Source organism: Lepisma saccharinum, chromosome 13 (assembly GCF_977018435.1).
Source record: "Lepisma saccharinum chromosome 13, izLepSacc3.1, whole genome shotgun sequence".
NCBI classification, from domain to species: domain Eukaryota; kingdom Metazoa; phylum Arthropoda; class Insecta; order Zygentoma; family Lepismatidae; genus Lepisma; species Lepisma saccharinum.
This window is the reverse complement of record NC_139241.1, coordinates 14215890-14234286: the sequence shown is the minus strand read 5'-3', so window position 1 is coordinate 14234286 and position 18397 is coordinate 14215890. Positions and strand designations below refer to the sequence as shown.

The 18397-nt window shown below is 38.2% G+C and overlaps 1 protein-coding gene across 3 annotated transcripts in view; it reads right to left on the bottom strand.

Annotated features, from left to right (window-relative positions):
* The window catches only part of LOC145997184 (diacylglycerol kinase theta), a 262475-nt gene that overhangs the window by 68689 nt on the left and 175389 nt on the right, over positions 1-18397 (bottom strand). For 2 of the 3 annotated variants that reach the window (XM_083133895.1, XM_083133896.1), the window contains exons 4-7: positions 9549-9769; positions 3442-3613; positions 2801-2902; positions 29-139 (exon numbers count right to left, since the gene is read on the bottom strand). In XM_083133895.1, coding sequence (XP_082990021.1) covers positions 29-139; positions 2801-2902; positions 3442-3613; positions 9549-9769 — 606 coding nt within the window. The remainder of the gene's footprint in view (positions 1-28; positions 140-2800; positions 2903-3441; positions 3614-9548; positions 9770-18397) is intronic. The other variant, XM_083133897.1, reaches the window with a different exon arrangement.

Sequence of the window (18397 nt, the reverse complement as noted above, 5' to 3'; positions counted from 1 at the left end):
ACATATTAAAATACAATACTTCACTTACCCTCGTCCCTATCCTCCCGTTCTCTCCCTTTATCTCGCGAGTGCGGAAAGTCATCGTTGTCATGGTAACGGGAATCATCACCACTGCCTAGCTCTCCTGATATGCTGTGGGCTGTCGTAACACACAAAGCAATTTAAATGCTATGACCATGGATATAGCACATACCAATATAACATTATCTATATGATCCTACATTGTAACTAATGACATGAATATTACAATCTTCGCTAAACTCACAAGTTAAATAAGTAATGCAAGAAATGTTCCATGGAACATTTATCAAAATACTATTGTCATGCCTTGCTCATTATAAAGAAAATTTATTTCTCTCTCTTTTTACTAATGACTCTTGAACTTTAATAGAGATCCTAATGTAAGTTATTAAATGGTAATTTAGAAGAAAGTAGTATACTTATTATGAAAAAATGTTCATAAAAATAATGACTAGAAATTGATTACCTTTGTGAATGTACATAGTGTCTTAAAAACATGCATGTGGGAAAAAGATTGATAAGAAGCGAAGCTCACATACGTACAGAACCCATGCTAAATTTCATTCACATATACTTCTGAGTGCAACATTCAGTATGCTTTCTTTGTAAGGTTTAATAAGAGAGCAGATGGAGGGTAATACTAGACAGTCTGCTCATTCTAAGTGGTGGGATTTTGGTGTTATCTACTATGCTTATATATATATATAATACATTTTTATATTGCAAATCAAAACACAAAATTGCAAAACAAACCAAAAAGAATGTAACAAACCGCAAGTTAAAGTTACAACATACTCTCACCTCACATGTTCACAACACTTATATGTGTACATATACACACATAGATGATATGTAAGATAAGAAATTAAAGAAGGAGAAAGATTATATGTTCAGTACAATTACATTTTATGCACAAGTGTAATCAGATTGTGAAGTTATATGACTGTATTATTATTTAATTTCTTATACGTTTTATGTAATAGAACTTTCGTCATGATGAGTTCTGCTTAGTAATACAAGTTCATGAGACCAGCTAAATAGAAAGTGAAAAGAAACATATTGTGTCCTGTACGTTCTGTTTCTTAAATTAACCCCTTAAGTGTGGATGGCGTATGCCCAGATGTTAAAAACATAACAATCACGTTAGGTGAGATTATGCTAGCTGTAGTAAAAACAATAACAGTAACAAAAGAGGAAGAAGGCGAAAATGAAGAAGAGGGGAAAAGATGAAAATGAAGAAAGAGAATATAAGTTAGATGTAAGAAAAGTCGTCCTCTCTCGTGCAGTGTAGTTCGTGCATAACAGAAAACAGAAACATGGCTCAAAAACCACATTTGCATGATGCAGACGTTGAGTTCTGTTTTAACTCCGATTTATGCACACATAGGCCAATCGGGACTGAACCTACAGTTTAAAGTGATATCCAAACCACTGTGCAATGTGCCTCCACTGGGTATCGAACTCAGGACCCCTTCATTACAAGGCGATGGTGTTATCATTATGTCATCATGGAAGCCCGAGTTGCACTTGTTGTTCACTTCTGAAAGCAGTGACAGTGAATCTGAATTGAAAAATGAAGAAGATGGGAGTCATGAAATGGAATTTTGCTAATAAAAACTACATTTTGCAGTAGTCACTTGTTCAGAAAATTCCACACTTAAGGGGTTAAGCTGTAAATATCAAAACATGGAGTGATGGTTACTGAAATTCACTGAAGATTTTGCAGATATAATGTTTATTTGGATTTTTTGAAATATATCATGCATGGGGAGGGGGATATTTACATGAGAAATGTATCTATCAACCTGATTAGTTTTAAAAAAATAGTTAATGATACAATTATTTTGTTATAAAATTGTAAATGCCTATTTATGAGCCCCTTATTAGTAAATTTTTATGAAATCTGCTTATAATAATCAAATATAAAATTGCACCACCATTCTATTATTTAATCCTATATCAGAAAATAAAATACACATTACAAGTGGGAAATAGAAAACTTTATGTGAATGTTAGATTGAAATTAATTGATTGATTGGTTTGGTGTTTTAAGTCTACTTTATGCACAGTAAGGCTAATCGGGACTGGACCTACAGTTTAAAGTGGGATACGAACCACTATGTGCCTCCACCAGGTATCGAACCCATGACCCCTTGATTGCAAGGAGACAACACTACCACTGCGCCATGGAGGAGGCCCCATAGATTGAAATTCAATAGAAGTGTATGCTGGTGACAATTTATATAATCTAAGTGTAAATTTATTACACACGCTATTAAATTGGCTTACAATTTCCTTCACGAGATGTGATAAAAAAAAGAGCAATAAATAGTAAATATCTCTCTTGTTGACCTATAATAATTTTTACAATTCGAAAGAATTATTGTATACACATGTAGTGTATAAATGATTGTAAATATGATTATGACTTTGTTGTATCCCTTACCTTGTCTTAAGAAATTATTGAAAACATTTTTATTTAATTATTTTTTTTAATGACTTCATATTTATGTTAGAAATGAGCATAAAAGTTCAAATATGAAAATATACACCACATGTCGGTGGCAATTAAAGTCTCAAGCATTAGTTAAATATCTTTGGGTGTTGATTATCATTATATTTCAAGGGAAAGTATTACACATATATTAGACAGATATCGCAAGGGTCTTTATCACTAATTTTAGAATAGTGTTTATTACTGGAATTGAGATAACGCATCACACGACACTCATGCACATATCTTTTTTTGCATTTTTTTTATATTAAGTCAGCTAGATACCTCTCATGTATGGAGGGGAATAGCGGCATTTGCCCTTGCAGCTGCGAGGCAAGACAACAGATAACCGCCTCATGACAGCTGACACACGCTTGCCCCTCTGCCCTGGAAAATTGCAAAACTTGGCAGTTATGTACAAGGAAAATTTGAAAAACACAAAACAAACAAAAATACAGAGCCAAAAACAAAAAAAAATTGCAAAGCAAAAAACAAAATTAACATATGCTTAAGAAGCGACAAGTTTATTTGAATAAGAGAATGCAAAATATCTATCTAGCAAATGCAAATAATCAGAAAAAATATCCATGCGGCAAATACAAGAAAGCAACACAGCAATGCAACTAGTTATGGATAATTTGTGCATACGAGCACAGTTTGTGATTTATTTTAAAATAAAGAATTAAAAGAGAAAAATGCATGCTGGCTTATGTGACTACACGAAAAAAATATTTATTTTAGAATGACATAGTATTCTAAACGTTTGAGAAGAATTAAAATTTCTAGATATAAAAATTATCTTATTTTATCGATGCATTTAAAATATTAAAATAGTTTCACCTCTTTTACTCTATTGCAAGAACCTCATTCTCTCACACACATACATAGATTAATATGTACGTGTATGCATTGGATTGAACACTTACGGCATGAATACTCACGCGAGATGGTCTCCCTCCCTCTAACCTGTACACCTATCATTGCTTCCATGGGAACCTCAGTTCGTGGTATACTAACTGCGTGTGGTGGTAGATAGATTGGTTCCAAGTTCCCGAATGTGCAATCCACCGAGATGCTTTTGTGACAAACTGCATGGGCCTACAAGAAGAAGCGTGAGTTTCATTAATACGAGTGTTACCAAGTAACCAAATGTTTTTGGACTAGGGTTGCTATACATCCCGGAATGCTATCATTAGTCCTAGTGTCCTAGATACACAAATGTCCCAGAAAGTTTCTTTGCGACTAATGTCCCAAAATCAGATGGGAAAGCAAAAAATACTTTCAGGAACATTATTTCCATTTAAATGTGTGGATGTAATTTTAAAATGCTCATTTTACAAAATAATTGAACCACTCCCTTTCAATAATACAAGAAGTATCGAGTTACAAGACGGTACTGCAGAGACCCTTGACTTCGAGATGGTGTCACTCGGTGCACTTGCCAATAACAATTAGTAATAATGCTACTTTCATTTCCTTCTGTTTGCAGTGCTGAATTTCAATTGAGATTCTCTTCTATTGTATAGCAAGCTGAATACTGTAAAAAGTCAGTGCTCCAGTGCCTGGAATTTTCAAATAAAGTTTCAACATTGTGAGATAGCATTATGACACCAAAAATTGTTTATTGATTTGCTTTATTTCACTTCTCTTTTCTGCCACTTTTGGCTAATTGCGAAGATAAAGATGAGTGATGATATGATGAAATTAAAGAAAGGACACTCACAACAAACACCCATGCCCAGTCCGGGATTCGAACCCGGGACCCCTGGTGATGTAGCATGACGTGCTAACCACTCTGTCACGGGAGCCTGCGACACCGAAAAGGAAGTGTAAGTTTAATGGTAGCCTTCAAAGTGAATTTTTTGTTTATTAAGAAGTGTAAAGAACATGATAGTGAGACTATCTTCAATACATCTACATACACCCCCCCATCCCCAACAGGTTCCCTATCAGTAGTGTCCCGGATATTCACTTATGAAATATAGCAACCATACTGTTGGACTAGAGTACAAATTAAAAAATTACATAACACTTTCTTGTATAAATGATATCACTGTTTTCAAGGGGTCTAATGTGGGGCACACTCAGCTTCCACAAGTTCCAAAACATGCTAAGCTCTAAACCTGGCCTTTCTAACCTAACCACATATGCATTATTAGACCTAAGCAGAATTGTAGGTTAGGAATTGTTAGGTTAGGAGTGACAGGTTAGAGCTCTTAGCATTTAGTTTTGCCATTTGAAGCTGGGTGTGCTCCGCACCAGACCCCTCTTTAAAGGCCCAAATTACCAAAAGTGATTGACCAAACATAGGGCAACCGTACTAAAAGTGATTGGCAAAATGTAAGAACATACCATTTTGCAATGGTGTTTTTTACATTGGGTTAACATAATGACATATAAAATATAAACTCTGTCCCAGCTAACTGTGGAGCAGGCTGCGTAATTCGGCAGAGGACAAGGAGGAAAATCGAGTGGTGAAAGTGCAGCATTGCCAACCGTATGGTCCTGACTGTGCATGTACGGACGTATGGTCCAGACCTTAGTCCATACGTAAATGCACAGCTTGTCAGTTTTATCCCTAATATTTCCCTAAGAAATTCTTAAACCAATTGTATGGACCTGGAGACAAAAATACGGTCCGTTTGCCATGTGCGTTCGGTATTATCCTTTTCAAAAGTTTGCAACGCTTACAGGTTTCCTCGAGGAAAACGGATAACTCCCATCGCCCATTACACGTTTCTCTCACTGTTCATTGGTGGAGCTGTCTTGGGTCGCTACTTGCACCAAGACTTGTTCTTGTTCGGCTGGTCTACAGCTGGTACGGAGTTTAGATAGGTGTGTGTTGTGATATAAGTATAATTTATTATGAAGCCAAATATAAATCTTAGTACAAATTACTTCTGAAAAATAAAAATTTATGCAAAACTTTCTTGTTCACCATTTTCAAAGTACCTTCACGTGGTAGCACAAAACACTTTCTAGAAGGTTTACTTAGTTTTACACATTTCAGGGAATTTAGTATGCACATAGCATTGTTTATGTTACATACACTGTATATAGATACTGAACCACTTTCACAAGAATGCCTGTATGAAAAAGTTCTTGTTCTGCTACAGCTAAACAGACAAACCAGAATCAATTCGCTTTACTGAAATATCATTCATCCACGGCAGCTGACAAAAGTCTGGTGAGTAACCCCAAGTTGTGAATAACTTTTACTTCCATTAATGAACTACAGTATGCGCCAAAATATACAGTACTGAAATGAAAAGATGAACAAAAGTACATCTCAAAGCTGCTTATTATGAATTATACGTTACTGAGGATAACATTAGCATGTTTTTTTTTACCACGGTATGCATGACGGACGTACCGCTGACGTTCAGTTTCAAGGCCGTTCGTCGTAGACTTCGTGGGGTTGAATGCAGCACCTGCTGGAGAGCACCTGCTGGAGAACACGTGCGTGATTAACATTTGTCGAAACAGTAACTGGTCGACCAGACTTCCCCTTCCGTTGACACAGTACACTACCAGTATGCCGAAATTTCGTAACAATAGACAGCATAACTGTGTTACTTGGTGCCGTCTTATTAAACTCCTCTCGGAATTGTTCTGCCACCTTTTTCAAACTCGGTCCACCTTCACGACTGCTTCCGTATGAGCGGAAATAATGCTCAACTATGAATACTTTTTCCTCCGTCGAGAGACCCATTTCCAACAACAACTGCACAACACAATTTCCTTTTCACTACTGCGAACACGTGCAGCTGGAGCTATGCCCCGTCGACAAACGCAACCATGTGTTCGAGATGCGCGAGTTTCAGTACTGTATATATTCGCGCATACCGTATTATATTTTCCGTAACTGCTGTGACTGAAACGTTCAGAAAGAAACAGTGTCACACCAGTTATTTTATACTCTAAAAGTTACAGCATACCTCTTGAATCTGGTCTTACCAGTCAGGAGAATAGTTTTTAAAATACATTTTGACTCACTTTTTCATGGTTGGGCAAGCTTTAGAAGCAACTTTTGGGACAAGGTTAGAAAAAAGTAGCCTTTCCAGTTATGAAGGGAGACACATATTTCCAATCTATTTCTAATGCAATATATCTCCATCCCAATTTCTGACATCCAAAATTTGAGTTTCCTGAGATCTGACAGATATGGACAGATAAACATGACCTACAACTACCACAAAGCCACATTTTCGAATTTGGTAAATGCCTTAGAAATTTCACAAGATTTAAAGAACTACAATAATCAGTGTTTTGATATTAAATAAAGAGGTTTGAGATGTTCAAGTAGGCATCCAGTCAGGCCCGGTTGATTGTCAACAGTGTAACTGTCTGCTCTCTGCAGTGATGGAATAATGTATAAAACAAAAAATATTTTCAATTTATGGGCATTGTGTGAGTAAAATGCACAGCGAACTCGCAAATGTGGTACATTATAGCCCCGTTCTGCAAGCCAGACAACTGCAAGTTACATCTGAGGAAACACGTGACTACCAAATTCCGGCTCAAGATCATCTTAGCTGAATCGCCAGACGATAAAACAAGTCGCACGCGGTCTGTGGCTGAAACTAGTCAATGCAACAACTAGCATACAAGCTGTAAAGGGGAAAATTATGGAGAATAAATATTGTTCAAATCTTGCGTTGAACTTACGCTCTTCGTTCTTTGAAGCAGACGAGATATTCAGTGAACATGGTCTTGATTTAAACAATGAACTTCTCTCTTCTCACACTTCAAACCAATGTTTAAACATTTTCAAAGTATCATTTATTTATCTTTAATACAAAGAATGTTGTCAGACATCGCCAAGTATAACTATAATCATCCCCACAATAACATTATCCCAAACCACATATATATCTCCACGGATGCTGCCATCTTGCAAGATCTTGTGCAGATGAAACGAGTCAACCTTTCCTTGACTTGCTCCGGCTGCAAGATGGCTGTAAGCTGTTTGAATGGGCGGACGCTTTTACTCTGTAAGATGTGACGTCAACTTCCTCCAGCCAGACGCTAAATGTGCAAGATCTTCAAGACGACTTGAAGTTGTCTGGCTCGCCGAACGGGGCTTATATGTGGAGGACAGCCCAAATTTACTTACAAAATACTAGCCCTTCTGGCATTTCCAACATATTGTCAGTCCCACACTTGCAAGACAAATGGGTGTATCTTAGTTCTCCTGAATTTCTTAATGTTCTGCAGTGGTGTATTCTCCCATGTTACCTGGTTTACCATTGGTAAACCAACTTCTTTCACATACAGTGGACTTCTTTTAATTTGAATTTGGATAATTCGAATTACCCGGTAATTAGAACAGAATTTTATTCCTCTCGAAACCATCTTTAATGATGTGATGTTTTTTTTTAATTTGATTTTTGGATAATTCAAACTTTTTTCATGCCACCTTGGAGTTTCAATAACTATATACAATAATTGATGGAAAATTTGAAGTTCTTGTACTTCTGTTTTTGTTTTACTTATATGCCTGCATTGGTGGGGGATTTTTTCCCTTCAAATAATATAAAATTCAACATTTATATATTTTCCAAAATACATGTAAAAATTTTACACCTTAAATATTTAATCCATTAGATGAAGAAATGAATGTGTTTAGGGCATTATCGAAAGGGGGGCGGGTATCGAATTCCTATATATTAGGCCTTAATTGACACGTGGGTTCTGAGGGGGATTCTGAATTAAACTTTGGGGGGGACAGTATCCAACTCTAGGTCTTAGATTATGGCGAGTAAATTAGTTAGAGGGGATTGAGCATTAAATTGAAGAGGGTATCCAATTCATGTGCATTGCTATTGTCTTAGACTGTTGCGGAAATTCTGGTGTCCAGACTCAGAATTATTTTTTTCGAGGAGGCAATATCTACTCTTCAATATTAACAGTAAGTCTAAAATTGCCATTGAAATGTTGGTGTTAGGATGGAGTATGAAATTTAAAGGGGGAGATAGAAAGCTCTTGATAAAGTGCTAAATCTTAGATTGTCAAGGGATTTCTGTAGTGGAGAAGAGTTCGAACATTACATTTTGGAGACTGTATTTAGCGATAAGGCATCCACACATTTTGGACCCCAAATGTGAAAAAGAAAAAGCTGGAAAAGGAAAAGACTAAATATCTCGGGATCTTAAGAAAGTATTAACACTCCATTAAATTAATATTCTTCAAAGCCTGCAAAGAAATGGATGTAAAAATTTTCTTGCTCGCTTCGCCCGCAATGCCTCCTTGCTGCAATGTGTTTTTGGCACTCTCATGAGATGAATATGAAGTTTTTATACTAAAGCTGCATTACAAGACAAGCAATATTCTCGATTGATTGATTTAGTTTTTAAAGTCCACTTTATGCACTCTAAGGCTAATCGGGACTGAACCTACAGTCTAAAGTGGGATCCACGCGATATTCTCAATTATGATGAACAATTTTAGGGGTGGTCTTGAGTGATGGCACCCCTATTTAGGGAGGAGGGGCAGATCAATTATAATGTTCAGTAAAGCTAAGAAAAAAGTTACTTTTGGTAGACATGCTGTCGTAATTAAATATTTTGTGAGGATTACGATATGGTTTAAGGGTGCAAATGATATGATTTGGGGGAAACGCATGACATGATTTTTGGGGGGATGTGCCATTGGCTTTGGGGGGGATGGGCACTCCTGAATCCTGGCACATTAAGGTTAGTTTATTTCCTATCTTAAACCAGTTGTCTATGCCATCATAAATATTACTATCACCTGATCGTATTATGTGGTCAAATGGTCACACGTGAAAGAATTTCCGTTTGTTGCTTTAATTTTGGACATTAGTATAATTATGAACAAGTTTTGTATGAAAAATTCATACCAGTACACAACTATATTTAATATTCCTTGCTTCCATGCATTTGGAATAAATTTCCTGAATTTCCCTGATTTTTCCAAGTTTTCCAGGTTTTTCATGCCAGTGAGAACCCTGCAAATTGGATTTCTTAAATTGTGAACATGAATTCTGAACAATATAAGTGTAGCTACTTACCGTCATGCCACACCATTCACAGCGAAATCCTGCCAGGCACTCAGCTGACCAACACGTCTTCTTACAAACTGCACATTTGGAGTTGTTTGGGAGATTTCCTTCCCGCCAGTGGTGCGTGTGCTGTACGGATGACAATTCTTTCCCTGGCAAATAGGTGGCATTCTCCTTGCAGTCGGGCACAGCAAAATCCTGACACTCCACATGGACATAGTACTCACAGACTGAAAAGAGTAAGGTACGCAAACATATTACAATGTGATTAGATTTCTGTAATAACCAATTAGGTTAAGCTTAATAGTAACACCTCAAAACCCTTAATACACCCAAAAATTTGGGTAATACCTTCAGTAAAAAAGGTACCCAGAATTTGGCTGGTAAAAGTCCCACATTGGAGGTATCAAGAATTCATTTTGTCCATAGGATGGCAGCACTGTACTGAATGACCATGCAGAGGGGTAGAGTAATCTATCCATCAGTTTGTGCACAGCAGCTGTTGTGTTGACGAGTGTACTGCGATTTGCAGAATGGAGACAAATATCGAGCAAAGAATTTGTTTGAAATTTTGTGTTGCCAACGGACTGTCATGTGCTGAATCGTTGAAAATGTTACAAAAGGCCTTTGGTGATTTGTGTCTGTCGAAAACACAAGCGTATGCATGGTACAAGGCTTTCAAAGAAGGCAGAGAAGTTGTTGCTCATTTGCTCCATTCTGGTAGACCTTACATGTCGACGACTGATGAAAACGTTGGAAAAATCAGGACAATGGTGCTTGAAAACCGGCGTGCGAGTGTGAGAGAGGTGGCTCGTGAGCTTGGCATATCACATGTCCGTTCACAATATTTTGACTTATGTGTTAGGTATGAAACATGTTGTGGCACAACTTGTTCCGAAGGAGCTGAATTTCCTGCAAAAAGCACATCGCAGGGATGTTGCTGAAGACATGATTTTGCAAGCCTCTAGTGACCCAACCTTCATGAAACGCATCATAACTGGTGATGAGACATGGGTGTATGAGTATGACATGCAAAGAGGTCAACAATCTTCGGAATGGCCATTCGAAAATGAACCAAAACCCAAAAAACTATGCCAAAGTCACTCAAAAATTAAGGTCATGCTCATTGTTTTCTTTGATTATCATGGTGTTGTGTACTCAGAATTCCTTCCAGCAGGACAAACTGTGAATAAAGAATTTTATGTGACCATTATGAGGCGTTTGTGTGAGAATGTTCGCCGGAAAAAACCACAGTTATGGAAAAAACAATTCTTGGATTTTGCACCACGATAATGTGTTGTCGCACACGTCGACTCTTGTTCGCGAGTTTTTGGCCAAAATCTCAACACATGTCCTCGCCCAAGCCTCATATTCTCCAGATATGGCTCCGTGTGATTCTTTTCTCTTTCCGCGACTCAAGTTACCACTTCGGGGAAGGTGCTTTGAATCAATTGAACCCATTAAAGGAAATTCACAGAAGGAACTCAGGGCGATACTGTCTTCTGTGTTTGAAAAGTGATTTGAAGACTGGGTTAAGCGTTGGCATATGTGTGTTCCATCAGATGGGGCCTCCTTTGAAGGCGACAAAATAAATGTTGATGATTAGCCATGTATTTTGTGTTTTATTCAAAAATTCCGGGTGCTTTTAGTACGTAGTAGTACAAACAAAGTTCTGTATTCAAACATATGTAAGGATGTATTTGTATTATGTATTTTTGTTATTTAGCATTGCTTTTCTTTCACTTATGGCTAATCACAATAACGATTGATTGCTTGAAATAAAAATTCTGGATGCTTCAACACTTAGGCTATTTGCAACCCATCACATTATACTTAACACAGTCAAAATGAACACTTGTCTCTGTGGACTAAAATCTTCTTACCTAGGTTAAGGCCAAGGCTGTAAAGGGGGACTCAGCACATGTAAGGACAAAACACAGTTCTACAGAGATTACATAGGTCCAGATGCCCCAGCCTCATTTGTCTGCAAAATTGCAGTTACGAGGTTATACTATATGGAAGTGAGGTAGGCTTTTGGGTGTTCTCTCAAAAGGACATCCCCTTACACACAAGCCATGACGACGAGGATGAGTGATGACATTGATGAAGGGACACTCACAAAGAACACTTATTTTTAGGCTGGGATTTGCATTTGGGACCCCTGGCATCACAGCAAGCTGTGATAACCACACCACCACAGAGAAAATAGGAATTGTAACACAACAGCGCAACTTCAGCACATCATCAGATTATTCCAACCTGAAAAGTCAGGACTTGCAGTTATTGATGACAAATTAAGATGGACATATCATATTGACCATGTATGCAAAAAAAATAGAGAAAAACTTACATCTCCTAAAACACCTACCACAATATCATGTGTCTGAAATAAACCCAAATCTATACTATGGACTTGTATATCCATACCTAGAATATTGCATAATAGCATGGGGAGGAGCTGCGCAGGAATACATTCAAAGATTGCTTACTCTACAGACTTACTGCTCATGTTGCAGGAATAAAATACCATAACAAACTTCCCACACACATCAAACAAATTACAGAAACTCACAAGAAACTGAAAGCAATTAAACAGTATTTAACAGATATACCTCTATATAATATCAATGAATTTCAACAGTTAAACTGGATTAGTAAATTGAAGCATTTAAATTCATTTGATATTGTATGTCTCTTATATTTGGATTTTCTCTTTCACAAGTTTAGTATTTGACAGTTATAACTGTTTATGTTTAACCCATATGATTTATTTGTATTTTTGTGTTTGCATTTTGTTCTTTTCATTGTAATCCTACTCCATTTGTAATATTTATTATTGTATGACATTTTCCACACCCATGGATATGGGTCTACGGAAATAAAGAATTTATTATTATTGTTATTATTACAGCATCACAGAGGGACACAGGGTTTTATTTGCTGACATCAAAATAATAGCCAAATGTAACTGTTACTGGGACCGACAAGTAAAAGAAGCCATATCACGGGAAAGCACCAATCTCAACAGGGACGTGAGACTCCAGCTCAGTCACACCTGGAATTCGCTCCTCCGTAAAAACAAAGCTGCAGCCAATAAGAACAACAGGATCCAGAGCAAGCTAATAAAAAGAAAGAATCCAAATTCCACACCATAATTGTCATATATTTAACCCTACACCGGTCTCCATTTATATATTCCCTGATGATGAGAGCAATGTATGCGCTCGAAATGTTGGAAGCCAACATAGACCTAGCCAGGCTGGTAACCCGATAACACTTGTTCGAACCAACACAGAGGTTGGCAAATATGTGAAATGAATAACCTAAAGCATAGATGCATGTGAAAGATTTCTTGTGTATTTGATACATGAAAATATGAATATTGCCCACTGCTTTGTACTCATGGTGATATTTTTTTGTCTACACTGCTGATATGTATTAATAATTAATGGATTGATTGGCTTATTTTACTTTGATTTTCTGCCACTTTTGGCTAATCATGAAGATGAGGATGAGTGGTGATATTGATGAAGGAACACTCACAAAGGATGCCCAGACCAGGATTTGAACCTGGGAGCTCTGGCATCATTGTGTGCTGTAGTAACAACTCTGCGATAGAGGTTGACATATTAGTAACTAACTACTGGCAGTGACGTGCACTGAGGAGTAGCTAGTCTAGCAGAGATAGATCAATCAATCTCAAATCTCTAATTATTTTCAAATCACAATATTTATTGTTTTGTTGAAGCCACAGTTCATATGCAACACTTTTTTTCACACGCTTCTCGTCCCTCGGTGTGTTCAGCGGCCTAGCTCGCTCTTTCTCCGCCTCACAGTTCCAGGTAGAAACAGGTTTTCGAAGGGAAAGGGAAGATTTCTGCCTCTACCTCCCTTGCCCCCTCGCACCTGCTCCAATGGTTGAAAGCCCGTGCTTTCAGGTCCTCCAGTCTATCTGCTATAGGACAGATAGGGGATTGGATTCCCTTCGCTTCCTTTGTAAATCCTCTAAAGAACTAAGGGGAATTTTTTCTGCAGTACTTCTGTCCTCTGTATTTACACTACTTTTTACACGTTGTACAATATGTATGTATAATATGGGAAGTACTTTTATTATTTATGCAATTGGAACGTCTTATGTGCAGACAAAAATTTTATGCTTTTTTAAAAAAATATGGAATATATAATGACTAAATAACAAATATTTGCTCACGCTCTCTCTTGCTCTCGTTTTAGTAGTGTTTTATTTAAATATACTAATCTCTTGGCCTCCAATAAAAAAAATGGATAAGCTAAACAATCATAAATACGGATGTATTTATTTGGGAAAGTGAACGCACGTTCTAATTCTTGTTGTTGGTTTGGTGCCACATTTGGTTATCGCGAAAATGAGGATGAGTGATGATATAATGAAATTGATGAAAGGACCTCGCAAAGAACAATTCAGGCCGGGATTCGTGACGAGCGTGCATTCTTGTTCTTATGTGTTGTATTCTGACTGCAGTGAATAATGAGAAAATTAGAAATGAAAAATGTGTCCCACAACTCAAAAAGCCAAATGAATATCATTGAAGAAAGTAGAAAAAAGGTTTGTTTAAAGGTGTGTTTTGTTACCCATCACTTTTTCTAGCTGTATAGATTTAATCGGAATAAGTACCTAAGGGCTTGGAAAGTCGTGAGGGACAATCATAAACAGAGAATTCTAGGCTCCTGATTTCACAGTGCCCTGCAGATGCACTGGGAGGAAATTAGTTGTATTTTCTTCTCTCTTCCATCGCTTTACCTAATTTCTGCCATTACGATGAACGTTGATTAAATTAAACGGGTGAAGATTGTTTGCAAAGAAACACTCATGCAAAGACCAGGGCTCGAGCCCGGATCCTTCATTAACGAGATCGTGAGATGGGGAAATTATGAAAATCAAGCAATGCAAAAATTTTTGAAAAAACGTTAATCATATATAAAGATGGTATTTCAAAAATTCAATTGAAAATTACTACTCAGGAAAAATGCAGTTTGCTTTACCGATACCCACGTATCCAAATGGTTAGCGCCTTCCTCACATGTTTGTTGTCGGCCGACCTCCGTGGGGGAGTGGAAGTGGTCCCGGATCTGTACCCGATGGAGGCATATAGTGGTTCGGATCCCACATTAAACTATAGGTCTAGTCCCGATTAGCCTTTTTGTGTATAAAGTGGACTTAAAAAGTCAAATCAACCAACCGTGGGGGAGTGGTTATCACAGTGCGCTACAACACCAGGAGTTCCTGGTTCGAACCCCTACCTGGACATGGGTGTTCTTTGTGTTTGTCTTTTCATTAATTTTGTCGTATCATCTTCACGATTAACCAAATGTATAAAAAAGCGAATCAAATCAAATCATTCATTGATTGATTGTTTGATTTGGTTTATTTTACTTCGCTTTCCACCATATTTGGCTAATCGCGAAGACGATATGATAAAATTGATGAAGGGCAAGGGACACACAAAGATCACCCATTGCCAAGCCGAGATTCAAACCAGGCATCTCTGGCTCAGTAGTCAAATCAAATGGTTTTTGATTTTCGAAAGTGGGTGGAAGTTATGTGTACAATTTTTTGTAGTCATTCCTAACTTTGCAATTTTTCCTGTATTTGACGTTCTTCTTTTAGGAATACTGAGCCCTAAAAGGGGGGGGGGGGAGATTATGACCCGTTGGGCACGCCACTCATTGCTACCCCAAGTGTCGACGTCAACGCACGTCACTGACTACTGGCGATTAACATATCTGCTCTAAACCCCACTGATAATGTTGATCTACTCACATGTTTAATGTATATTTTATATTCACTTTAATCTTGTCAATGAAAATATTTAGAGTAACAATTTTTATGTGAGAATTCTTCTCTCTCAAATATATTAAAGAGAGAGAAGATGTTCTCCACAGTTCTAGTTTCCATACATAGACAATGTATTATTTGAGAAAACAACTGTAAAACATACACTGCAAACAATTTATATAATTTGTTGTTTTTCATGCCCTCTCAAGGATCTATGGAAATAAATGAATAGAAAATGAATGCAGGCGATAACGTTGTATAAATATCCCCAGTGATATTTCGTCCTGGGAAAGTTCCAGTATCTTCAAAAGCTGATTTCCTATAGTGACACAAAAAATATGTCCCCAGTAATTTCTCCACACCTTGCATACACATCCTCTCCATGTATGTATGTATGTCCCACACCATGGCCATGCGGTCTAAGGTGTTGTTACAAACAGTATTTGTTTTTTTTTGTTTCTTTTTGTGATTGTGTATGATTTTGTATGCTTGGGTTTCTTCCATGGTTCTGTGTAGCTTATAAGAGCCAATAAGGTTTGAACTTTCAGCCCTCCCCCATGCGACGCGGGAGGAAGTATAAATATGGCCTGTGTCAGAGGACCAGGAGAGTGTGTTTTTGAACCTTAATAGCAGAAGGGAGAGTGATCTTCGGGCTCCAGTGGCCTCCCTTGAGAAAAAGCATCCCGAGGCAGTTCTGCCGATGCTCAGCTTTCCACTTGGCAGTTCTGCTGTGGGGCTCAAGTTAGAGGAATGTAAATAATGTAACTTAGAGAATTATTGGAAGAATCCGAGCCTTGTTTTGTTAAATTGTAAATAAATGTATAAAGCCCATTTCTGCGAGTTTCAGCAATCACCCTGCAACATTAATTTCAGTAAGTTCTTGCCTGTGATTGATTCTTTGGTTCCGAGCGCTCTGGTGAGGAACGGGATGGGAACCCAGGACTAACGAGCCTATTTAGTTGTTTATTTGGGTTTTCCCTGCCAGAAGCAGCCCAGGTAAGGGTGGAGTGTTGCGGAACAGAGAATTATTGGGGTATCGTCCTTGGATTTTTTGTGTGAAAGGACACAGGCAAAGAAAGAGAAACGGTTGCTGAAAAAGGGTCGAAATGTTGACAAGGGCTCAATCGGCGTTGTCGTCCGTTAATGGGGAAACTAGTTCGACGCCAACAATGGGTACAGAAAATAATCCAAGAGTAACAAACAGGCTGAGGATTCTTCCAGACGACATTAGAGTACAGTTACAGACTTTTAATGGGGAAACAAAAGGGATGGAAGTTTATAGCTTTTTGGATGAACTGGATGCATACAGGGATCTTTTGGGCATAAATGAAGAGGAATTATTGCTTTATCACCTTCCGTTAGCGTTGAAAGGAGAGGCGAAGGAATTCTTTCATTTTGCAAGCCCGTTTGAAGGATATGTGCAATTCAGGGATTTGTTGCTCAAGAATTTTCATGGGTTGGATCACAAACGAGAATTAGAGCGATTCTTGGATTCTCGCTTCCAGCTAAAGAGCGAGTCATTGGCAGTCTATATTCGCAAGATAGATAGATGGTTCGAGAGGGCAAAATCCACCGGTACAGTCGAAGAGAAGGTTAATTTTATTCGGCGTAAATGTAACCCTGTGTATCGTGAGAGATTAAGATGTCAGAATTTCAACAGCATGAAAGAGCTTCACGAGTATGCTTTGAATCTGCAGGGAGAGATGTTGGAAAACGCTACGTTTCCTCAGTATGAGACAGAACAGGAAATCATTAACTTTGTCTTGAGAGGCGCCACACCTCCTCAGTCCGAGCGACTGGTGGCCGTTAGAGGGCCGAGTAGCACCGCGGGGGATGATCTGCTATGTGTGCTCGACCCTGGGAAATATTCTAGGTTAGGGAAGGAACCCCCTGCTGTTTCGAGGGAGACAAAAGCGACTACTGACCACCCAAGAATGTCTGGCAAAGAACGCAAGTGTTACGTTTGTCAATCAACTGCACATCTGGCAAGTTTTCACAAAGCTGAAAGGAGAGATAATGTTTCAGAGTCAAGAGAAAGTCATGGACAGGGCGTGACAGTGAGACGCGCCTGTAATTCGACAATAAAGATGTCAAATAGAAAAATTCAGGAACCTTTCGTTTTTGGAGAAATAAATGGAATTCAGATCCATATGTATATGGATACCGGCGCTAATATATCCTGCATGAGTTTGTCTTTATTTCGGAAATTGGATGGAAAGGGGGCGAAATTACGTCATAGCAAGCTGAATGTACAGTTAGCTGAGGGGAAAACAACAACTGTGGGACATGTCTTTTTTAATGTTACTTTCTATGGTGAACGGGTCCGAGAGAAATTCTTTGTTTTGGAGAAGCCCCAGCATGACCTGATCGCCGGTAGAAGTTTTATTGCGAGGGCGAAGATTTTAATTGCACCCACGTTGAATGGTTGGGCTTTTCTGAATGAAAGGGACGATATTATTCCTTTTGACACAATTGGGAAGAAAGAGAAGAAAACTAATAACCTCCTGTCTTCCACTGTCATTCACGTAGAAGAGAACCGCGACAAAGAAGTGTTGCAAACCCCCAGAGCCGAAAAAGTCAGGAAAAAGAAAAGGTTATCGGCGAGGAAAGTAAAAGAAGATCATATTCCGATTAGCGACCTGAAGGATGTGAATGAGAAATTCAGTAAGTTCCAGGAAAAGAGGAAGAGAAAGAAGCCTACTTGCCTGGGAAGAGAGGACTCTGGTTCGAGTCCCGGTACTTCGGCTGCGCAGGAAACGGAACGAGAGAAAGTAACCTTAGTTGACATTAAGGAAGATGTAATGTCACTTGCTACTTCGGATGATGCTGGACGGAACAGCGAAGATGAAGAATTGTATTGCTCTGTTTTCTTCAAGCGTCTTTTGAGAGGCAACCCAGACACCGCTTCTGTTGAACTCCTTGGTGATGTAACACCTGAGCCTCGTGGCGAAATCAACAATTTCACTCAATCAGCAATAGAACCTAATGCAAAGAAGTTGGAAGTAAATGAAATAACAACCGGCAATATAGACTTGGAAGATAA